This window comes from Teleopsis dalmanni, chromosome 2, assembly GCF_002237135.1.
Source record: "Teleopsis dalmanni isolate 2A chromosome 2, ASM223713v2, whole genome shotgun sequence".
NCBI classification, from domain to species: Eukaryota; Metazoa; Arthropoda; class Insecta; order Diptera; family Diopsidae; genus Teleopsis; species Teleopsis dalmanni.
This window is the reverse complement of record NC_051847.1, coordinates 101966491-101992339: the sequence shown is the minus strand read 5'-3', so window position 1 is coordinate 101992339 and position 25849 is coordinate 101966491. Positions and strand designations below refer to the sequence as shown.

Sequence of the window (25849 nt, the reverse complement as noted above, 5' to 3'; positions counted from 1 at the left end):
AGGCTTGAAAAAAGAACAATTTTTCACAATTATTGTGCCCTTATCCACAATAGTATATGCCAAAACAATGTTTTGTTTATTTTGTTCGTTGAACATTAAATATTCCGACTTTATGTATCTATAAATTTTATTTCTAGAGGCACGTATAGTATGGACATCACACGCACACAGCTTAACTAAGAACGAAGTTATGAAGAAATCACATTGCGCAGCATTTATAAAGAAGCTTAAATTTCTTAGCGCATGATGCAAATTCATGATTTAAAATTCCATATACCAAATTTTGAATTTTGCTGAGCAATGGAAATAAGCACAGGCAAAATAAAAATTTATGATGTCTTTATTAAATTCATAATGTTGAAGTTTATTTGTGCATACACGCTCTTTTGGTTCGTTCCGTTCAGTCTGTACTGAATTCGAAGAATACTTACTCACATCATTTTATGATTTACTTACATAATTTCTAATGTAGTAGGGCGCGTTTTATATTCGTTCGCACACAGATACACATTTTTTGCTTCCGAAAGTACAAGAAACAGTGATCGCTCCAAAAACAGATTTCACATACGGGCAGAGGGGACTGTGCAACAGTAAACATAACATCTACAACTAAAACAAGAGATAATCTAAAAACAATTTTCATTTTTGAAACATAATATGATCAGTAATGTGTTTTAACACAATATATTATTTTTGTAAAATATGTAATAGGCGTGATATATATAGTTTTAAATTATAATTTTTAAAACAGAATTATATATTGTATATTATATATTTCGTCGAATTACAAAAGTAAGACGTAAGATATAGTTATATTTTCACGTATACATTTAGTACAACACATTCATCCATTCCCTTATTTTGGTTTTTTGCCATTGTGCATAGTCTATAGAGACTACGTCGTACGATGGATTTGCATAAAGAAGCGGTTTAAATTCTAATCAGATACTTTACTTAAATGAGTAATACGTGCTCGTAATTGTAATATTTATTAATTCTATAAAGAACTTGTGAAATAGCTTTATATACTCACTAAATAAATAACAAGTAAGAATAAGTACATAGTCAATAAAAATTTTTGAATGAAATTAAACTGGATTCTAAAATATATTATTATCTATAATTTGTGAATACAAAAACTATTTATTTATTTATGTTATTTAGTTACAGTGAGCTGCAATTCTTAGCATCTCGACGTGCTGCTGCAGCTGCATCAACTGTTCTACCACCTCACTTAGTCCAACCAACTGCACCAACAATATCCACAAGCAACACCATTCTCAACAATAATAGTTTAGTCCCTGAAAATAATATTGTAATAAACGAACAGCAAAATTTAAGGCAACACAACTTAAGCCATCATACACACCACCAATTACATCATCACTCGCGTCCCAGTAGCATTCCATCGCCCCAAACCCAACCACATGATTTTCATCCAGCGTATAGAATTCCATATATGGAGCATTTATATTCCTTACAACGCTCTAGTCCAACATCTTCTTTCCATGGTAATATTATGAAATATTTTCTTGATGTATTAAACTAAGTATTTTATTTATCCAGATCCTTATGGAAGTTGTGCACCTGCATTTCCTTTAGCAGGTCTTGGAATTAATTCTAACGATTATATTGGAGCACACAGCATTGGGCCAATAGGCGAACTACATCCAGCAACTGCAATAGCAGCAGCTGCTGTTAACTCACTTTCTAGTACAGAGTTTCATTTCAGCATTGATGGCACTGCACGTCTAAATAATTCGCGAAATGGCAGCTTACGTACGAGTATTAGCCGAAAACGTGCACTTTCATCCTCTCCCTATTCAGATTCTTTTGATATAAATTCAATGATACGATTTTCACCTAATTCTTTGGCAACTATTATGAATGGTTCCCGTACTGGTAGTGTAGCGAGCGGTTCATATGGCCATCTTTCCGCTGGCGCTATTAGCCCTATTCATAGCACAATGGCTCCACATTTGCAACAGCTACAAGCACATTTGTTAAGAGCAAGTGCTGGTTTTTTCCCTTCACATCAATTGTTAGGAACAAATATGTTCCAAACAGACAATAATATACGTCCGTTGCAAACCGCTAATGTCACAGTTGCTGCATTTAATGAGACAGAGTGTAACAAGGGAACGAATGGCGCCAATAGTAATGTGGCTTCAAAGCAACAAATGGTAATAAAAATTATTTAAAATTGAAGAAGGCTTTGTCAACACATATATGTAAAAAGCTTCCTCAAACATTGAACATTAAATTAGGTTTTTGAAATTTCTTTAAAACTTAAAAAGTTGATTTCCAGAATTTCGACGAGTCACCTACTTCTAAGTCTAAAAACGAACAGCCTTCATCAACTTCAAACAAAGTAACACAAGTTGAAGCAGATAGTGCCTCGGCCGTTAATAACAGTCGGCATCGTTGTACAAAGGCTCTGAATTCGTCGCTTGCAACTAACTATATCCAATGTAATACTACTACAACAACATCTCCCACAGATGAATGCCATACTGCAGATACGACTGATATAAAAGATGAACCTGGAGACTTTATTGAAACAAACTGTCATTGGCGTGAATGTGACATAGAATTTTCTACTCAGGAAGAACTTGTACGACATATAAATAATGAGCATATCCAAACCAATAAAAAAGCATTTGTTTGTGGATGGAATGAATGTTCACGAGGGGAAAAGCCATTTAAAGCTCAATATATGCTAGTAGTTCACATGCGAAGGCATACAGGCGAAAAGCCACATAAATGCACAGTAAGTGTAATTATTTAAATAGGTTATAATGAGAACTTGACTTTATTTAACAGTTCAACTATTAATAATTGTATTTGGTTAATATTATTTTTCTTTTAGTTTGAAGGCTGTTTTAAAGCATATTCGCGTTTAGAAAACTTAAAGACTCACTTACGTTCACATACTGGAGAAAAGCCATATATGTGTGAATATCCTGGGTGCAGCAAAGCATTTAGTAATGCAAGTGATCGAGCAAAACATCAAAACAGAACCCACAGTAATGAGGTATGTACAAGAGTACCAATTTGTTCTATATTTGTTAAACTAAATATCTATTGTTCTTTCTGAATAGAAACCTTATGTTTGTAAAGCTCCTGGATGCACAAAACGGTACACTGATCCTAGTTCACTTCGAAAACATGTTAAAACAGTACATGGAGCTGAATTTTATGCAAATAAAAAGCATAAAGGATCTAATCATGATAGCGGAAACAATAATACCGATGGGAACTACTCAAATAGCAAATTACGTGCGAAAATTGGCAATATGGGTTCCAACTTTCAGCAAACTCAACAACAGAATCAAATCGATGTTAGTCCTAGAAGTGATGACTTTTATTCAGGCAGAACCATGAGCATATCCAGTCCCAGTATTAAATCGGAAACAGAGGCTCATTCACCAGGTGTTCACACTGTACATAGTTCTTTGAATAATAATCAATACAACCGATCGCATCAAAATATAGCTACGCGTTTGGCTGATGATGATAACAATACAACTGTTACACATAGTACCGAAGGAAATATATATGGCCGCGAAGAACTTAACTCTTCAAATTATGACGAAGACTGGACTTATGATGATGATTTAGATACCACAGATCTACCAATTACTTTACGCACAACAATAAATGTTGGTATTGGTGGCAGCACAAATATTCCATCCCATAGCAACTGTGTTGGTGCAAATTGTGTAGCTACAACAAGGCAGCGTAGCTTCCGTAGTCGTCTCTATGCAAAGAGTGGTAATATGATTCATTCACCACTTACAAATATTCCAGAAATAAATCGAAATGTTGGTATAGGAATAGGGGAGCTAAATCAAAGAATTAATGAATTAAAAATGGAACCCGGAGTAATGTCCACTCCAGTAAAATATAATGATTCCACATATTCAAAATTTCTGCCCTTAAAAGAAAATAATTTATTAAATGATCTTCATATGCGGTTTCCTTGTAATAATATTTATAACGTAACACACCATTCGCAACAAATCACTAATCGTAGAGATAGCCAAACTTCAAACGCTAGTACATACTATTGTAGTATGCAGAGCCGTCGTAGTAGTCAGTGTTCACACTTATCAACCATATCAACAATGCGTCCAGCAGGTGCAGGGAGCTCGTTTTATGATCCTATTTCTCCTGGATGTTCTCGTCGATCAAGTCAGTTGTCTAATGCTAACTCAAGTACATGTTTAGGAACTATAAATAGTGGAAATGCTGCTGAAATCGATCAAAATGTTTTATTGTCAAATGCCAATAACATTAGTTTACCTCCTCCACCATCGTCTCATATAATTTTATCAAATTTTCAGAGATTACAAGCTTCATCAAACAGTAGAAAAAACCATCAGCTATTTGAAAACAGTCGTTTGTCCATACCGAATTTATTGCATTCCAAGCACTCAAATAACTTCGTTGCAGGTGCAGAAAGCATTCGCAGACAATCTGCACCAACAAATATTGCTAGCAATCAAACACCATCGCCTTCGTTTACTGCTTTATCCCCTATACAAAATGATTCTTTGTCATGTATCAGTAATCCAAATAATACCCAAGTCAGAGGTCAAAATGCAACTGCATCCACTAAAAATGATCTATCTGCATCACGGGAGCATCATCCTAATCAAAAAGTATCTTTAGCTGAAGTAGAGGAAGATGAGCTAATTGAAAACAAATTAGTTTTACCAGATGAAATGGTACAGTATTTAAATGAAGTTTCGGATAAGCCTGCAGTAGAAAAACCAGTGGACACAATTGTACCAGTCAGTACTTTAGATCCAGCTCTTGCCGTTTCAGAATTCACTCAAGCAAAAAATTTTCCTTCGGATGCTGCTCAACATTCCACCTCAATTTCTACTATTAATAACTCCTACAGTCAATGCAAGTATGAAATATGTACCGCTCCATCGCAAATCAATAATGACCAATTTAACAATCAAAAACTTATTTTACAAAGATCTGCAAAGCCTCTTTCAAGTATTAACAAAAACCAACAACAAACTCAACAGCAAAAAGTTTCAACAACTGACACTGACTGTTCTATGACCAGTTTGATGGAAGTTAATTGTAATGACGTTAATGGTATAGAGTTTTCCATTCAAAATCATCAAAACAAAGGTCCGGAAAAAGAGAAAATGATTGTAAAGCAAACAGTTCACTTACCGGGACAAACAGTACATAATAATACTCAAGAAGAAATTCAATGTGGTGACATAAGTCAGTCTCAGGTATCTCCAGCTCCGTTAACTAAAAATTTAGCTGCAGAAACAATAAAAATTGACTTCAATAAAACAGAAAACGTAAATCAAATAAATGATCCGAGTGCCTTTAATCATTCTACACATCTTAACACTACTGCTTTAGCATTATCTACTACTAATAATTTTAATATGTGCTTCAGTTCTAATCGAGAAACGATGAATTCTGATACATATCAACGTACTTTGGAATATGTACAGAACTGCCAAAACTGGTTAGACATATCAACTATGCAACCAGATGTCACCAGCAGCACTCACCCCAATTCAAATATGATTATTAATGATATGACAACATCTCTTACGTCTTTGCTAGAGGAAAATCGATTTTTACAAATGATGCAATAGCAAATTACAAAAAAGGATAGCAACATTCATTTAATTGTGGCATTAATAATTCTATAGAGATTTACGGAAATAATTTTTTTTATATTAAAATCAATTATATACTTTGGAACTACAAGCGAAAATATTACGGATCTAATATGCAGAAAGATTTTTCACATATTTACGAAATTGAAATGGATAAATAAAATCAAAAACCAAGAGAGTTAACTAATAATACATGAAATTATATTTAATTTAAAACTCCAAATTCGCGAGTCTTGTTTCTGATATTCATAATCTAAATTATAACGAATCAATCTCGGCAAGAGTACAAGTATTAACTGCATGGACGCACAAATAGTATTAGAATATAGAGTATCTCTTGTCCACCAGCTACGCTTATTTTAATAGCTATGAACAAGTTACATATATTACAATATATATTTCTCATTATATATTAAATAAATTGTCTTCCAATTATATTAAAATTTTATTCCTATGCAATTTATTCATTAAGTTTTGTTTATATAAATCATATACATACATACATATACCATTCAGTTATGTTTACATTGATTTTTATGCATAAATATAAAAACGTTGTGGCGCTGCCTTTTTTTTATTTATTTTTCTCATGTTTACATTTATTTTTATTCATAGAGGTAAGAATGATAAATGCGTTTTTCTTTTCATTTGTTTTTGTCTGAAAATGAATAAAAAGATCTTAACTTAAATTTAATGTATGTGGCATGTAAAATGTTTACACCAAAATTATTTTCAACATACAACACAACAGTCTAATCACAATTTATATAAAAATAAAATCTAATATTTAAATGAATCTTGTACATAAAAGTACTTAGACCAAGAAATGATGTGGATGGAAAATTGCGACTTAAACAATTAGTTTAAGACTTAACCTCCATAACTACTTTTCATCTGAACATAGTATTAGGCACATAATTGATGTATCCTGTAAAACTTAGTTTGCATATATATAACTTACATTAATTGTTTTTAAATATAATTATTAACGATAAATAAAGGTAAATGTAATATTACAATTTGATTTAAAAATAAAAATCATTATTTTACATGGTACTTATATATATCTTAATTTTTTAATTATCAATGATCAGTGGCAGATTACTAAAGATGGCCTGATGCGAAAAAGGTTCTAGAGTTCTTTATGTCGGAATTAATTCTGTGTTCGCAAACAAAAGTTTTTAAAATTAGATTGATAACTAAGAAAAAGTCCTAATCTTTACATATTCATAAAGAAGCCATATTATTAATTTATATATATACAACATAATTTTTCGAATTAAAATTACTCTAAAGTTTACATATTTGTTATATTTTATAAATAATATTGTTACTAAAATGTTACTCTAAATGGAGAGAAAAATGAAGTTTATTTGTTAGCAAAGTATTTATCAATTCATGCATGCGTATATACATATATGTAACAAAAATACTTGACATTAATATTTTGACGTTTATTCAACTGAATTAAAGAGATAGAGTTTCGCATCTTTTTGTTTCTTAACCAGTTTGACATCATTCATTGATTTTCTTGCTTTATTTTCTTTTAAAAGAGATACGTGCGATTGCATTAAAGATACAGAGTATTATAATAATATAATGATATATAAGAGTAATAACTTTTTAATAAAGAAATTATAAATAAAGTTATTTTGAAAAATATTGCATATAAAAGACGTTATATTAATAGTAATCAATAGTAATAACTATGTGCTTTAATTCGTCATAATGAACGATGATTCTGTATGATGACAATGCATCTCCATCCAAGTGGCATAAAAGTGACATTCACATACTTATATAGTTATTTAATTTTTGAATAACATATTTGTTTTTTTTTTTTAGTATTTAATTCAGTACGATGGTTGTTAATTAGATGTGTAATATTTAAAAAAAAAATTTTAACATATGCCTAGTTGCATGAGTAGATACACATATTTATGATCTTAAAACCATACCTCAGTATTGACATTGTTTCAAACTTCAAGAAAAGAACTGAATCGTTTGCATTCTAAGATGCTGTAACGAAACAATCGTTTACTTGTTATGAAAGCAAGAAACAATTCTAAGAAAGAATTTACCTGATACTGTTTCACCCGATGTATTGATAAGAAAAACTTGAATTTAAATAGTCGTTTCTAGGTTTTAGAGATAAGAAAGTCTAAAATACAAAATTTTTTTTTAATCTCAAGAAACCGGACGTATTTTATAATAGTTTGATTTTTATTTTATACGGGATGTTTAATTTATAGATCCAATAATATTAAAAAAAAAGATATAAAAGATATAGCCTGAAAAAAATAAACAGTTATTCAAAAATGCCTCTGTTTGGCAAAAAGGATTCAGGAAAAAAAGTAAAAAAAGAATTCAAAGAATTTAACAAACAGATTTCAATTGAAGATAAGTACAATTTACACGGACTACTAGGAACGTAAGTAAAACACATATTAAATTATATAATATATTTCATGTAAATCAAATAATTAAGCTTGCTTATAATTAAGCTGTTCTTAGATAGGTAATTTAAAACTTAATATAAACGAGTAATGAAATAAAAAACATAAATTTATATAAAAAATTAAAAATTTATTTCGAAAGCTACCGATGCCCTATTGTTTGTGGATTAAGTACAATAAATTGTGTTTTGATATAAATCAATTAAATTAAGCCCTTCGTGGTTGCGATTTACATAGATGGTGTAATTAATGATTTATCACTTTATGACCAAAATTACTATTATTGTGTTGTATTGGGTGAATTAGCTAGTTACGTTTAACTATTCTTACAAATAAAAATAAGCAAAAACAATTTTATTATCTCACACTAATTTTTATTTAATTCAGTATTTCGACTTTAACCTAAAAAATTTTAATCTTGACTTTAATCCAGAAAAATAAGCTTTTAAAAACTTTATACTGCAATGTGTAATCCTGCACCTGTTTATTTATGTATAATACTTTTATACATCTCTGAGCAGTTGTCAATGTCAGTTTTAAAATTAAGCCTGGTGTTGGTTGGGACTTCCAAAATCGCGGGCATTTTCAAGAAATAACCTTTGCATTGGTTATTTTCTTGGTGTAGAATTTTCACATTGTTTTAGTCTGGATCGTGATCTGATGAAATGCAATATGAAGCAAACGCTCTTTGTGTTTGTGTCCGACCATTTTTGGGTAAGTTAGATCTAACTTATCCAACGGAATCAACGTTCTATAATGCAGTAAAAAAATAAAGTTTGAAGAATTTTGAAGGGAAATGTCTTTATCTGTTCTTCTGTGAAAATTATTATCAAAACAAAAATAATGAGGATGATACTAGAAATAAGAGAAACAAAATGTATAAAAGCATAATTTACATATGTATGTACCTAAAGTTTCGAACCAAGTATTGACGTCGAACATATGTATATGACATATGTATACCATTGGGTTTTTGATGTATATTCCTGAAGACGACTTTCGATTAAAGTTAAAATATTGAATTAAATAAAAATTAACATGAAATAATTTAAGTAGTTTTTGTTCATTTTTATTTGTAACAATAATGGAAAGTAACTGATCAATTAGCCTACTATAATACAATTGTATTTAATGATCTAATATCAGTTCTAAAAATAATTATAAAGATCAAATTATATATGTAAGAAAAGCGTTATTGCCATATAAACATAAAATATTCAGACGTCTTGCTTTCGGCATTCTTGTATTTATAAAAATAAGGGGACTTTACTTAGAAAGTGCATGGCAAAAAGGGAATATCTTGAAAAAAGGATTCATTTTAAGATTTTAAATTAATTAACATTATACGGTGGTCCTTTCAAAATACAATAAATTTAGAAATAATATAAGTTTGTTATAACCGAGATATGTTGTAAAAGCTTAAATTTGTTTTATGTAAATTATTTTAGCTTATTTTTACAGGAGGGGCTATCTTCTAAAAAAAATCCTTTCTTAATTTCTATCGCTATATTTTATTACTTTTTTTAAATTCCTGCCCAAAAAAATATCCAGAAAAAATATTATAAATCCAAGACTATAAACGGAATTTTTTTCTTTTCGGTTTAAAGATAAATATGTATAGGATCAGTTCTAATAAAACAATATTTTTCCGGATTTTGGTGATTTTTTTGAAACAATTAAGTTATGGAATTATTAGTAAGATTCTAAACTTTGACTTTTATTTATAAAATCTGTTTTGGACGTTTAACTTGAAGTTTTAACCATTGAAGAGGAATAAATAAATAGGTGTCAAACTGTACAATACTGAAACAAAATAAGCTAATATATATTTTTCTATTTAATTCTAGTTTTTACTTAAACATAATGGATGGTTTTGGGATTTGGTTTAGTTCTGGTTCTAAACTTTTAAACAATCTATTTTTTAGATATACAAGTTAGCACCGTTCGTATTGGTGATTAATTTCTGTCTATTATTTTACAATAGAAATATCATTACTCATTTTTAATTTATTTAAAAATAAATAATTCTACTCACTTTCACCGATGTGGTGGCACAACTTTATCTGGTTATTAGAGTATACAACTAATATTTTTCACTTATTTTAAAATTCGAGTTAAAATTCAAAATCATCTATACTTCATAAAGTATAACTTACATTTTTGACATTCTGAAGGTATATAGCGAGGAGCTGGTCAACTATTTTCGTAAATGGAAGACCAAATTCAATAGTTCAAACACAAAACCAATTCATTAGAATCGAAAAGTGTTAACAGTTAGCAATGACAATATTTAGTGGCGAAATACTATGAAAGTTCATTAAAGTAAAGTTCATTTACATAAGATTTCACATAAGACGAAATCTGTATCAGCTTTACATCTTTGCTATATGATTGTGACATAGTCATGCAGTTAAATTTACATTCTACGAACTCCAAACTCCTAAGAGAAATATTTAAAATTCGCTGGTATATTAAAAACTCGAACGTATATAGAAATCTTTCTAATGATACCATCACTGAGTGTATCAAATAAGGGCGTCTAAGTTATTCAGTAAAATATATGGTAAGGATCTATATGATATGTAGATTATTAGGTTCTTCCAGTGTAGATTAAATTAGGCGGGTAAAATTAGGGTGTAAAAAACTATTTGTTACAAGTAGCCAAATTTGTGATATAACAATTTATGATATCATTAATTGTTGAACATATCTGTTTAATTAAACACTCTTGAAACGTTAGCGAGAGCGAATTTGACAAATGAGATACAGACTGTATCCAAATTCGAAATATTCCAAAATTATATTAAGGACACAAAATAAATGTTAGAGTAAAATTAAACATTCTGGATAATTTTGTTTAATAAGATATTTCAATTTATTTTATTAATTTTTGCGTTTTGCTTGGAGAATCGTGTTGAAAGTATTAGGATCTTTCTGACTGGGAGGTTCTTTCATGTATTGATAATATTGACGGGAATAAAATGATTTTTAATACGATTATTTTTAAATTCTTGGACATATTTATAATATTTTAAAAAGAAACTTCATGCAAAATATAAATATATATTATAATATATATATATAAAGTTTGGTTCAACTATAAAAACAGTAGAATCGTATACATAGCAGAAAGCATTTGCATATTTATGGGATTAGCTAACCTTTCAGTTGTTATTTTTATTAAAACATACAACTTGATTTCACTGTAATGCTAATCTAGGCTAATCCGCAGCTATTATATGTGCGGCCCGTGACATGTTAGAAATAGTTAGGGAAATTTTTCTTTGTTATATTTTAGTAAAATCACAGTATTTTATTTTTATGGTATCCCAAATAAATGAATTTAAATGTTTTAAATAATTTATTATACTTCAAGCTAATGTACTTAATTGACAAAGACTTTAGTACATATTTCTATGTGCAACATTATTTCAACATAACATTAATAATAAAATATTTTTCATACAGCACCCACTAATTTTAATAATGGTGATAGTGATAAAATAAATGAATAGACAATTTTAGATAATTGGTAGATAAATTCATGAAGAATTAATAAAACTAAAGTTAGCATTATAGCCATATTTTTATTTTTTCTGGAAAAATTATGAACGAATTTATTTATTAGTGCGGCCCTCCTATCTATTCAATGATTTGTATTTATCCGCGATCTTATTTGGTCTGGACAGTCCTGTTGTATTAGATCGATTGATCATTGATTGATTTGTGTAAAAAACGAAAAGGACAATCGGAAGAGCAAATATTTCTAAATTTCTACATTAGGTTCTCTACATACTATATAAAAATGATTTAGGCTATTTATTTCAGTTGCTTGTTTGCTTACAATTTTTACTTAATCCTGTCTAGTGCGATATTTTTCTATTGTCTTTGTAGTTGAGCCCAATTTTAATATAAAAATAGATTTAGAATAATAGAATTATATATATACAATTAATACAAATAAAATAAAATACAATTAATTATAATTTTTAGTGGTGCTTTTTCTGAAGTCCGATTAGCAGAAAGTAAAGAAAGCCCTGGAGATCACTTTGCTGTAAAGATAATTGATAAAAAGGCATTAAAAGGCAAAGAGGAGTCACTTGAAAATGAGATTCGTGTACTAAGAAAGTAAGCAAAGTTTGAACATTATTTAAAATATACATACAATAATTTGGTACTTTAATTTAAATACTTAAATTTATTTAAAATGGTCCCATTTATTACTATTACTATTAAACTTTATGTATTTAAATATTATTAACTTATATAAATTTGCTACGCTAATTATTTATAAGTATGTATATATTTCAAGTGAATTTAAACATTTCATATATATTTTAAATAAACTATTATGGTATTTAAATATTTTTAATAAAAGCTTATGGATTAGGTAATATCAGTTTATTATCATATATCATAGGTTTGTATAGATTAAAGAGAATAATAATTACTGTATAAACACTTTACTGATACGTGTCTGAAAAACGATAAAGACAAGTATTACCGATAAAATAAATTTTTTATATGGTAATAAATGAAAAAATAAATAATTTTGAAAGGAAGCAGAAGTCTCCCTTATAAAATAAAATTAATATCCAAAAAAACAAATTTTCTCTCATTAAGATTGAACTGTTATATTTATATTTTATTACTGTTGCTATATAGTTTTATGATGCTGAACCTTGGTTAATAATTTTTGTAAATAAATTGTAAATGCAATGTAAATGAATACTACTTTCAAAGAAACCTAAAAGAATGCAAACCTTCCTATGCTTTCTTTATTGTGGTTGCGAAATGAATACATTTGGAGAAGAAGTAGTATATTTCAAGCAGTATAAATTATATGGAATATTCTATTCTTAGTGCAGTGTAAGAAGTTCTAATACTGTCATTGGCAGAAAGCGATAACTTGTTAATTTAATCTACTTTAATGTACTTTCAATATATTCCTGTGTAGTTTGTTAAAAAAAAAAATTAATTTATCTTCTGTTATAACTAACAGACTTACTGAGTTACTAATAAAAAAATGAAACCGCGTTTACAAAACTTAGATAAATTTGATCTACAACCATTTTTAAAGCTATTTAACCTAATTAGTCATAATACATATATTATGTAATAAAAAAGTGAAATTCAAATCAATGTCATTGAAAATTAGCTTTTTAAGCTGTTGTACAGATTTGCAATCTGTCAGTCTGTCAGTCAATAGAGAAGATGCTATAACTGTGATTAAAACTCCAAGTCTGCATCTTTGAATGACACTCAATCAATATACTGGCATGCTCACCAAAATTTTGATCATCAATCAGTTTGTCGCCAACGTGTTCTGAATGCTAATCTGTCACTAAAAATTTGCATTCAGTCAGTCAATAGCATATTTTTGCGTGATTACTATCGTAGTAACAGTGTGCGCAAACACACATACTATTTAAAAATTTTGCTTGACTGACATATCTTGACTATAAGCATGTTCAAGTTTGGGCGCAAGTGGACTGATAGTCATGATCAAAGTCAGCACCACGCTTTAGAGTTCTAAAGGCAACTAACTGTCTATTTAATTGTCCTCATAATATAAAATTAAGTTATATATAAGTCCTAAGTGTTATATAAATAAAATAATATATATTTTACATGTTAATTGATAACGTTGTGTTTACCTGATGTTATATATATTTAATTTAAGTTATATTGCCACATCCACTCTCTTAATTTAAACCATATAAATTTTAATTTTTAGTCAAACTATTTAATCCTTGTAAAAATTATTTAACGTACTTCGATGTGCTGATTAGTTGATTAAACCAATAATTCAAATGTGATTATTTCTTTAAACAATTTTATTTTGTTTAGTTACAAATATATATATAAATTCACTTTTATTTATGCCTCTACATATATTATGTGTGTAAAAAATTATTAGTTGTTTATTTTTTACAAATTCAAAGTTATAATTTCGGTATAATTGGTAAGTCACTGCATATTATCTATACTAAGCTTTACGAAACGTAAAAAATCATCATTTCTCAATAAGTTTTAAAAAAAATTTGTAAATAACTTAAAAACTAATGCGCGGATCGCCCCCTTTTTTCAATTTGTATTTTTTATATGTAATAAATATACACAGACTAATATGTTAGAATAAAAGGTTTTTAAAAATAAAACTTTTTATTGAGTGTGGGAGTTATAGTAAAAACTTGATTTTTCTACCTATTATAATTTTTGAGATATTCAAAAAAATTGACAAGTTGGCCATATTTGAGCACAAATTTGGAGGTGTTCATTTAAAAGAGGGTCCTTCTCAACTCCTGACTTTATTTAAGCAAAATATCATTTTAATGTCTCTACTGATTCAAACCACACCGAATTCTGATCGTCTAATTTGGTTTATGTTCTAATTAAAATTGTAGTGTCTCTTAGCGTGCTGTTGGGGCTATGTTATGGAAATTAAATTGAAAATATTGAATAATTTAAAGTTACTCTAGAGTCCTCACATTTTATCATAGTGTCTTCAACTATATGATTTTTAATTTTCACATAATGTATTTTGGCTCAAAATCTAGTAAATATTAACTTGTTTTAGATTGAACTGTGTAATATGATTTTTTTTTTAATTTTATAAAAAATAAAGTTCTTGAAGGATATTAGTTGCTTTTATATATTGTAAAAGACTTATTGTAATTATATATTTAAAAAAAATGTTCATTTATTTGTCTCTTTATATTAAACTTAACACACCAACACATGTACACCAAAAAACTTTTTTTATTTTTATTTTATTTAAAAAAAAATATGTTAAAGGAAATACCTTTTGTTGCATCATCTTAGAATTAACTAAAAAACTAACAAAAAAACGAAAAATAATATATATTCAATAAACAACAATTTACAAATTATTAAATAAAAATAATTGATATACTATCAATTTTTGACTCATATAAAAAAATTGTTAAATTTAAAATTGTTTCTGACAAGGTTTCAGATGACACAAGTATACGGTAAACGGTATATCAGATAAACAAATATCATTTGATATGTAGCCAAAACTATAGTTGAAATTATGATTTTGGTTAGTTTTGGTTAGTTAGTCATCGCTTGGTAGATAACCCGTTGCTATAATATGCAGAGATACACAATTAACATGATTCGTGACCTGCGCTGCTGCTAACTCTCTAGATAGGAACTCTGAAAGATAAAGAAAATTTATGTAATTTAAAGTCAGGCAGCTTTGTGGTTTATCACATCAAATGTTCCATGTTATCTACATGATACAGTATTATTTAAAATTTAATGCTAAACATTGTAGGCTGCTAATCTATTCATTCTCTATTAGAACATTATCCATGTGTGACAGAAAAACTTTCGCTTACCAAGTTAGTACAGCTTATTAATATCTTCACTCTACTAGGATATTAAATTGGCATCCTCGATCCTCTTGGATGCCTCTATTTTTCCGCTACATCGGTTTCATGCAGTTGGAAGGCGATTGCGTTAATCTGCAGTTGCTGGCTTTAATCGTTTGCAGTGATTAATCATCAAAACCATTTATCACCAGCTTATCATTCTTCAGCTCCACAAATAAGTTGTAATATACGTCAGGTACATATATTATCCCTGATGCTTGCCACCAAATTTGTGACTATCTTTTCTGACAGCTGTTGTATCTTTAACTGCAGACATTCAGAGGCTCCTTCGGCCGTCAAAAGTAATTTGGATTTCTATCCTTTATACATCTCCTAGATGAGAACTTCTTTCATTTTGTTTTGTTCATCATGAGAGAGTATGTACCCAGGGTAAGAATTTGGTAGAATTTCCAGCTTTTACTCTTTTGTGCCAAAGCAGAACAACATGAGCTGCATCAAAAAACTGACAAATAGGCGTCTTAAAACTATGTTGAACAGATTTTGAACTTGATTTTCGAAAATCAAGTTCTTATTGTATTTCGTTTTTCGGCGTTAAACCTTCTTTGAGATAGCACAAATACTATTTGCTACCTTTACCACTTAGAAGTTTCGTTTTCTACGTCTATAAGCGTGCTAGATTATTTTATTTATTTTGTTTATCTTTTTCATTATGGGGACCTTGCGAATATGGAGAAAAGGGTCCATCGTCTTATAGCCCGCAATTACACGATAAGTCCACGGTTACTTACTGAGGCGGGCAGGTACAAGTGTAGTGCTATACTAGACTACAATGTGTTCTCCTGATAACAAACAAATCTGATCGATAAGCGGTATTCTGGATTAGAGAAAAGAAATAAAATGAGGATAATGGTGGGTATGAGGGTTGAAGAGGGTTATGATGGCAGGTTTTGTTTGGATTTGTTTCGAGCTCTTACTAACTTACTGAGAACCGAATCTATTCGCATGTCGCCTCACTAACTTACAGCAAATGGCATGATGGACTACAGCAAGCTAATTCTTCGTCAAGCATCATATATAACAATCAATCGACTGCACGGGATTTTCTTGCGTTCAGACCATATATAGGCCTGCATAAAATTTCTAAAAGAATGTATGATAGTCTTAAAGATTTATTTTGGTGACAAGTAGTTGAATGTGTCAATACAAAGTCACAGAAGCTTAAATAAAATTTTGCCGATGAGGATCTCTTGCGATTGATTAGTCGTAGCTTTTTGCATCATCCGATATAGCTGCAATTTTCTTAACAGTAGCATTGATTGAGGGGGATGTGCTGTGACGAACAATTTACTGATATAAGCGGCCATTCTTATATTACTTTTGTATAAATGAAAAGTTTTCTTAAATTTTGAATGCTATATTTTGTATTGTACATTTTATTAGAGGAGATATAGTACATAAGATAAAAGTCGGCATATATTCCATTAGTTTTTGAATTGATTTACTAGTCGAGATTGTTGGTGAAGACCAGTTAGTTAGTGAATGCTATATTAAAATCATTTATGCTCTTGTGCCAACGTAAAAGGCATATCGTAAATCTTAAAAATATTTTAACGAACTATACAAGGTGATCATCCAAATATTGATCAAACTTAAGCTGCTTATTGTAAATTAGAACTTATCTACTTTCTGGAGCGTGGTGGGTTCAACAAACAAAATCAAAATAAAATGAGTTCACCTTCAATATTATAACTTTTAGCTTGGGTTGAGCAAAGTACTAACACCCTCAGAACTCAATTATATGATAACATGTTATCATATCTAATATCATGTTATTTACTTGTATAAATAACAATTAAATATTTCTAATAAACAATTAAATAACTATACGGTAAATTTAGAAATAATTCTTTTATTAAGTTAAAATTTTTAAATTTAACATCAAACATAAATTTTTTTTTCATCAAATTTTTCATAAATCATATTTAAAAAAAAGTTTCATGCATTTCTTTTTAAATAAAAATTCAATCTGTGATTATTATTCATTTTTTTACTTATTGCAAGTTAAATTAATGTTTTAGTTACATATACTTTACATCTTTTTCATAATTAAATATTTAAGTTAGTAGAATTTTATTTTTAATAGTTTTTCTTTGTTTTCACTGCTGTTCTCTTTCTGTAGGTTCAGTGCCAATGAGAATGATGCTAGCAACTCTAGAGGAGTACGGTGAGTGTTTTTTGATAAGTGGTTGTAGTTGCCGTTTTTAGATTATGTTATATTGACGATATTGAAATCGTTGCTTAGCTTGAAATCATTCTAAAATGGTGATAGTCATTACCTATATTATTCACGTACATATAAGACTTTTCATGAACTCCAAAAAACTAAAATTAAGATAGTGGGTGTGGCAGGTATTAACATTTATGTAAATTATTATAATGATACTTTTGCATATGCTTTTTCTCATATAAATATGTAATCAATTCGTAGGTTGACACATCCGAATATCGTTCAATTACTCGAAACATATGAAGACAAATCGAAGGTGTATCTGGTAATGGAATTGTAAGTTTTATTATTAAAAACAATTTTTAAGCTTTATACTGTATATAGCTTAATTTTATGTTTTATATAATTTGGTAATTTATTATGTCTGTTATTCAATTTTAGAGTGACAGGAGGGGAGCTATTCGACCGAATCGTTGAAAAAGGGTCATATACAGAAAAAGATGCATCACATTTAATTCGACAAATATTAGAAGCTGTAGATTATATGCATGAACAAGGTGTTGTTCATAGAGATCTCAAAGTAAGTAAAAGTTTATATACATCCTATTTCTTTCTTGGAAGCGTGTTTACAATTGATGCTTTTTAAAAGTGGACATTTTCTGCGTGCTTTAAATTTTTTTTTAATATATTATTTAATTATTTGGAAATACAACATTCAGTATTACTTATGGATAAAAAAAAGAATAAAATGATATGTAAATATGTGCGGGACACTCTGTAGTAAACACCGCTAAAGATTAAATTACAACTAATAATGAATAAGTAGTTGGCAATAAATGCTTAATATCAGTGAGTTCACTATAACGATTCACGTATTTTGGGTTCTATATGGCAAATCCGACGTAGAAAATCTTCTTAGTCGACGTGAATGGTTGATATCTGATAACAGCTCGTGTGCAAATCGGGGGATTTGATAACCTTCTTTTGCTGACTATATTATTTCAAACACTGATGGCACGTGGATATCGCTCTTTTAAGTACTATTTGGGATATTCCATAGAGCAGCCACACATAAACGAATTATTTTTGATTCAAATCTCTGTAATATCAGATCGAGACACTGTAAGTCCATATTAGTTTTAAAATAATTTTATATAGAAGTACTTTATTGTTTAGTTATAGCTTTGAGTTTTGGCAAAGAAGCCTGTACATGGAACGAATTTTTACACCGAGTTTTGTAAATATATAATGTTTCCAGATGAGACGCCGATCAAGATGAACTCTCAGATAGTTCTCGCGACTTGATTGCGGTAGTACGTAATTATTTAGTGTATCTGGTGGGCAGTCACCATGGTGAAGTGTGAATGGAGTTTGTGTAGGTTTGGATTCGTTAGCTTTAATGCGTCATTTGTTTCGTTGCACTTGGTGAATTGGTGGAATTAGTGACCAGGAATTAGTATGCGACTTTAAATTATATGGTATTTTTTTGAAGACTTTGGAGAGCACTGGAAGTAAGCTTATAGGTCTTTAAGATGTAACTTATTCTAACGGTTTACCTGGTTTTGATATCAGAATAATTTGGGCTACTTTTCATTGACTTGTATTATATTCTTGACTAATAATAGTATTAAAAAGTTGGTGAATGAATACAAGACCAATGTTTGGTAGTTCTTTCAACACTTTGCTAGTGATCAAATCGTACCCAGGAATTTTAATTTAATTTATTATATTGTGGTTTTTGGGACGGGAAAATCCATTTGATGCTGTGTTTGGAGAAAAGCCTCAATTTCAGCATCGTTTTCGTGATTTCTAGACGGGCATGGTCGGAACAGACCTTAGAGATGCTCTGCGAAGGTTTGAGCTTTGTCGATTCTGGATCTAACTTAATGTCCATTAAAAATTTTGAGTGGTGAAATGTGTGGCGTTGATCCATTCAGTGTGCTAGGGTCCCGCCATAATGGATAGTCGGTTGCTTTACTGGGAGACAATTTAGATAAGTATGCTTCAATGTATTTGTTTTTGTTCTCTCTAAAGGTTTCTTTAAGTTTTTTTATAGCTTCATATAAACGTCTTTTGTGCTTACGATTTTTTGTTACTTGCCAAATTCGTCGCACCAACATTTTTGAAGTAACTTCCTTTATGCATCAATGTGGTATTCTTTGTATCCATTGATATGCATGGTTAATTTCCAGCGGCATTCTGTATCGTTATATTGAATTGCTCGACCGCAGATCTGATATCGTTACCGCTTCTAAGTGGAATGTTCCCGAAAATACTCTAGTATGTACTTTTGTTGTATAATCGAGTGTTTTTGTTCTTTAAAAAGATTTTTGAGTTCATAATAATAATAATTAGGGGAGAATGGTCTGAGGAACGGTCTGAATTCGAATGTATGTATAATTGTGAGGTAGAAATGCTTTTAAATATGCAAAAATTGATCACGACTGGAACTTTACTGTAGTCGGTTGTCTCTGCAGTTTTTTCCAGCGCAGTTAGTGCTGCCTCAATTTGATCACTCCACCGGAAACACGATCTAGCTCTACTTCTTCTTCCTTCAACTACTGCTTCAAATACCTTTTTCGCTGTAGCATCTTCATCCAGCAAAGCCGCTGGATGTTAATTCGCTGAATTATATCAGCGTCCTGATAAAGCTCGTACACCTCGTGATTCATTCGTATGCGGTAGTTGTCGCCAACTCGTAGAGGACCAAAGATCTCACGAAAAAGTTTCTTCTCGAGAGGAAAGTTTTGTTTGTCGAGAGAGAGCTTTACATCCCAATTGCCTACCGAGCCCATAGTAGCACCTATTAGCAATGATGATTCTTCGTCTGATCTCCAGGCTGACATCGTAACGGCGATGCCAAAGTAGATAAAATCCTTGACAGATTCGAAAGTATAATCGCCAGCCTCTAACTCGGCATCTGAGCGGCGCACATTTTTTACCAGTAGCCAACATATACTTCGTTTTGCCCTCATTCACCGCTAAGCCTATTTCAGCAGATTTCTTTTCGGTAGCAACAAAAGTAGCTGTAACATCACGCTTGGTACGCGTAATGATGTCAATGTCGTCGGCGTAAGCAAGAATCTGGTTCATTACAACGAACACCTATCCTGCGCATGATTGCTGCTTTATAAAGCTGCTTTATAATTGACAAAAAGGTGTTAAGTTGGCATGTGGTTTCAACCTTTCACACAGTACCGGTAAAAGGAATTTCTACGCAATAGGTATTAGGCTGATCCTGCAAAAGTTGGTACAAATCGTCAGGTCCCCTTTTTTCCAAGACAGGATACTGAGATTCCAATCGCTGAGAATGCTTCCATCCCACCATATTCTGCAGTTGAGCTGATGCATACGTCAGCATATCGCCATCGACCATCTGCGCCTGCCGCATTGTTGTTCTTTAGTCGCTGCATAGCAACACGCACTTCGTTATGGGTAGGTGGTAGATTTTTAACACTATCATTTTTAATTGGGTACTTCGAGAGCGTTTCTCCAAAGACGGACTTGATGCTATCATCGCCAGATAGTTGTTTGGAGAAATGTTCCTTCCATACTTTCAATACACTCTGTGTATTCGTAACCAGATTACCATTTTTGACCTTACAGGTTGATGCTCCAAGCTTAAAGCCTTGAATCGGAAGGTTGACTTTTTGATAAAATTTACGGGCAGCATTCCAGTTTCTATACACCTCGATTATCTGTCGGTTGCGCCTTTCTCATTCTCGTTTCTTCCGTTTTTGAATACGTATCTCTCTACCTTCTTTATCTCCCGATAGTGTTTACGGACGATACGTGTAGCTGCTGACTGCAAGGTCCTTTTATAGGCTGCATTCTTCGCAGTAGTAGTTCGGCGACACTCTTCGTCGTGCCATTGGTTTTGTCGTGCGCAGCGTACATTGTCGGCGGTACTAAGCCTTATGCGTAACTCGGCTGCGACAAGGTGGTGGTCTGAGTCGATATTTGGACCACGGAATGAATGTACGCCAAGCACACTCGAAGTGTGCCTTGCGTCAATCACGAAGTGATCAATCTGGTTTCGTGTTGATTGATCGGGAGATAGCCACGTTGCCTTATGAATATCACGGTGTGGAAATCTGATGCCACATACTACCATATTACCATATTTTAAAAGTGATGCTAAAAAAAAATTATGGCTAAAATTAAAAAAATTTCACAAATTTTAAAATTGTGGAAATAAAATATTTGAAGAGTATGCAAAACTGTAGAAAATAAATATTTTAAAAATATATTAAAATTTTTAGAAGTAAATGAAGAAAATATAAATGAAAAGCGCTTTAAATTTTAAAATTAAATCTTTTGCCCCAACCCAACAAATTGTCTAATATCGTTTTTTCGATTGAGAAAAATTTTCCAAACGATTTATTAACAAATTAACTGATTAAGTTTATTTTACAGATAGGTTATACAGAAATTCGAAAGGCCCCAAGAAGTCGTCGACTGCTATCGCAAACGAGATAGGCCTCAAAAATCTAACCTATTATAATATACCTGCTTTCTGAACATTTCAGCTACTCTGACCTCTTTTATTTCGAAAAGGACTTCATGATATTTTTGCGTGACTGATTGACCGGATGTCTTATATACTATTTGGGTTTATATATCGGAAGGTTTTGATAAACTTGCCACAATTAAACTCAGAACTATTTATAGAGTTGATTTTATTTTCCAATATTGATTTACTATGCCTTAACTTTATTGTAAACAAAATAATGTTATAATTAAAGTATTATATTTATCAGATTTGACTTTACTTTTTAAAATAACCCAAATCGAGAAATTTAAACGGTTTATATCAAATAAACATCGAACGTTGTTTTTCAGTCATTCTTAGTTGACGCGTGCTTTGTACGATGGTGCTGAGTCCTGCTGCAATGTCAAACGCCTACAACCAAAATGCTTATCTGACCGGTGCTTAGTGCTCCCACTTAAATAATTTACCAATAGATTTGGGTATTTATTTTTACCCCACGGTGAATGAACACGGGCGGAGAGAAGCCGTCAGCTGTTCTAGCGGCCCACACTGTCCATATTACTTAAATGGTGACTCATCAGAAAAAACCTAATTCGGCAACCCACCACTTTCCGCCACTGTGTTTTGCGCATAAGTAATAATTAAAACACAATAACATAAGTAATAAGTAACAAAGATGTAAAATGACCTTGAATTTAAAAATTTCCGTTTTTGTACTGAAAATCCAACTTTGCTCGAGTGGTGCAACGTCATTTTTATTCCTATTCCCACAAAACTTGGATATATATTTTTTTTGTTTTGTCAGTAGCATATTCCTAAGAGGTGTGCTCATTCAAAAGTTAATTTTTAACTTTTCCGTGTATAACGTGAGTACTAGGATACTGTACGTATGAATATAACGAGAGTTGGCGAGCGCACCTAACAGGAAGTAGAGCTTCATATTTTTATACATAATATTGTATTCTATTCTGCATTTTCCCAGGGAATAAGTTTCTCTCAGAATGTATTTTTCTCTAAAATTGACTTCTCTTGATCTGAATTGCTTGGAAGACAGCTGTTCTCTTAAAATGTGGGAACAACAAAAGTTTTTTTGTTAAACTGTGGCAGAATTTGCATTTTTGATAGCGAAAAGTACTAAAATAAGAATCAAAACAAACAAATGAAGAGAAATGCGCTTCAGTTAATGTTGCTTTAAATCAAAAAATTTGAATTTTTAAAAATGCATTCAATTGCATTTAATAATGAATAACTTACAAAAAAATAATTGAAAACTTTTATTTTATTTTAATTATTTTTTATTTTAATTAATTATATATTTTATTTTTTAAATATTGACATAATTTATTTTTTCTTAAAAACAGTTAAACAAAGTGATATATCTTATTTATTAATGTAGGAATAGGGATAAACGGGGTACCAGCTTCTAACGGTGCGGAGCACTGCGACCATGGTTGATCTTTTGTGCTGCAACAGACCCTAACCGAACAGAAGACATTCCGCCTTCCGAATGGAAGCTAGAATGTTGGCCGTTAAGGACCTCCTAATATCAGAAGGGGGGAGAAGTTCTCGACCCAGTGACCTCTTTCTGACCCAGATCAAGACTGGGCAGTCACAAAGAAAGTGACTGGAAGTCTTGTCTGCTTCTAAGCAGAGTCGACAATCTATCTCTTCAGACAGACCCATTTTGTTAAATTGATAACGCAGTCCATGGTGAGCCGTTAAATATCCCACCAGCAACCTTAACTCTGTTCAGCAGCCTTAACTATGGAAGGATACCTTACCATAACTATAGGAATGAACCAGCTCTTTAACCTGCCGGTTGCATGGAATGTCGCGCCAGTAGCATCATTATCAATCAGAGCCTAGTTGTAGACCAACTTGGTCCACAATATGCTTCCGGTCCAAAGGTTTGAGTGACAGATCCTGACCACGCGAGACTGTCGGCAGACTCATTGCCGTTGATTCCTTTGTGACTAGGGACCCAGCAAAGCATCATTTTGTTTTTGTTTGCCAGTTGCTGTAGCGTGTCATAGCAGTCTAATAGAAGCTTTGAGGAAAACTCTGAATAAATACAGATACGGGCGCCGTTCAACCCATTGTTTATATTGATACGAGCGCAGACCTCGATAGCGTGAACCTCTACTTGGAAGACAGTGGGTCATATACCCAACGCGAACGAGATTCTAGTATAAGGATCAAATATCCCTGCATAAACTCCTTCTTTGGTTTTTCAACTGTCGGTGTACCATGAAATCAGAAGTGTTTTACTCTAGGAGAGCCGTTTTCCCAGTCCAATTGATCGGGAATGAGGACTTCGAATTTTCTACCGAAGCGAATGGGAAAAATGGGAAAAAATTCTCATTCCCATTTCATTCACAATAGTGGTGAATATAAAAGAAAAGTAATTTCTCCAGTAAAGTCAGTCGATGAATTCACAACCAATTACTTTCGTATTTTGTTTCTTTTCATCAGTGGTAAAGAATATTGTACATTTATTCTGGATACTTACGTATTTACAATCTTCATAATTTATGATCCCATTTTAGCACAAATGACTGAAAGTTTCTTTTGGTACACCTTTCTTTGGCATCCTGATTTTTGGTAGATATTGACAATTGACTCTTGTGATACGACTTTTTTCCTTTCTGAAACGAAAACAAAAAAATTTTACAAATAATTTATTACGTTATCTATGCTACCTTTTTTATAATTTTGACATATTTATATATTTCATTTGATGACAAAAAACAAATAACTAATTATTTAATTTTAGCCGGAAAATTTGCTTTACTATAGTCCCGATGATGATAGTAAAATAATGATCAGTGATTTTGGTCTGTCGAAAATGGAAGATTCTGGCATAATGGCAACTGCTTGTGGTACACCAGGATATGTTGCTCCAGAAGTTTTAGCTCAAAAACCGTACGGTAAAGCTGTTGATGTTTGGAGTATTGGAGTAATATCGTATATACTGCTATGTGGTTATCCACCCTTTTATGACGAAAATGATGCGAATTTATTTGCACAGATTTTAAAAGGTAAAAATAAAATGAGTTTTAAAATAATTTTCAGCTTCATTTTATTTGATTTGATATGAATTTCACTTCTGACCTATATTTTTTGAGTTATTAAAATATAGTTAATATGTAAAATTGTTTTTAATTGGGTTTGAAAATAATAATAGTGGCACAAATTAGTCCATTTTCTACCACATTCACTAATTTTATAAGTTTTTCATAAATTAATTAAATAAGTATCTTTTTTAATAGTATTACCCAATAACTATCATTATTGCAATATTTTTTTCCTTGTTTAATTAATCATTAAATTTTTTTTTATTATTTTATTTTTTTTATATTTATTCCATTGATATTACAACTATCATAAATATCTAGTAATACTTTTAACAAATGAAAATTTCGAAGTTTGAGTTATCTTAAATCATGATTTAAGATAACATGTTATCTTAAATAAATAAAAAATAAATATAAATAAATAAAAAAAATATTTTATTTATTAAATAAATAAATAAAATAAAACAAATAAAATAAATAAAATAAAAAAAATAAATAAAATAAATAAAATATAATAAATAAAATAAATAAAGTAAAAAAAATAAATAAAATAAATAAAATAAATAAAATAAATAA

The 25849-nt window shown here is 30.7% G+C and overlaps 2 protein-coding genes across 2 annotated transcripts; both read left to right on the top strand.

Annotated features, from left to right (window-relative positions):
* Window positions 1-1165: 1165 nt before the first annotated feature.
* Window positions 1166-6132, top strand: LOC119679089 (transcriptional activator cubitus interruptus-like). The gene is made up of 5 exons (XM_038091261.1): window positions 1166-1511; window positions 1567-2183; window positions 2309-2770; window positions 2870-3034; window positions 3102-6132. The coding sequence occupies exons 1-5, from the start codon at window positions 1460-1462 to the stop codon at window positions 5637-5639; spliced, it is 3834 nt and encodes a 1277-aa protein (XP_037947189.1). The 5' UTR covers window positions 1166-1459; the 3' UTR covers window positions 5640-6132.
* Window positions 6133-7912: 1780 nt separating this feature from the next.
* Window positions 7913-25439, top strand: LOC119675220 (calcium/calmodulin-dependent protein kinase type 1-like). The gene is made up of 7 exons (XM_038086408.1): window positions 7913-8094; window positions 12113-12247; window positions 17660-17704; window positions 17969-18043; window positions 18149-18287; window positions 24973-25237; window positions 25384-25439. The coding sequence occupies exons 1-7, from the start codon at window positions 7982-7984 to the stop codon at window positions 25437-25439; spliced, it is 828 nt and encodes a 275-aa protein (XP_037942336.1). The 5' UTR covers window positions 7913-7981.
* Window positions 25440-25849: the final 410 nt, after the last annotated feature.

What these genes read in the sequence shown, in the direction of transcription:
- LOC119679089 (XM_038091261.1), top strand. Translation starts at nt 1,460, where the DNA reads ATGGAGCATTTATATTCCTTACAACGCTCTAGTCCAACATCTTCTTTC. An exon ending in TCCAACATCTTCTTTCCATG is followed by an intron (nt 1,512 to 1,566) that starts GTAATATTATGA and finishes TTATTTATCCAG; the next exon opens with ATCCTTATGGAAGTTGTGCA. An exon ending in ACAGAACCCACAGTAATGAG is followed by an intron (nt 3,035 to 3,101) that starts GTATGTACAAGA and finishes CTTTCTGAATAG; the next exon opens with AAACCTTATGTTTGTAAAGC.
- LOC119675220 (XM_038086408.1), top strand. Translation starts at nt 7,982, where the DNA reads ATGCCTCTGTTTGGCAAAAAGGATTCAGGAAAAAAAGTAAAAAAAGAA. An exon ending in AGCAACTCTAGAGGAGTACG is followed by an intron (nt 17,705 to 17,968) that starts GTGAGTGTTTTT and finishes ATCAATTCGTAG; the next exon opens with GTTGACACATCCGAATATCG. An exon ending in GTGTATCTGGTAATGGAATT is followed by an intron (nt 18,044 to 18,148) that starts GTAAGTTTTATT and finishes ATTCAATTTTAG; the next exon opens with AGTGACAGGAGGGGAGCTAT.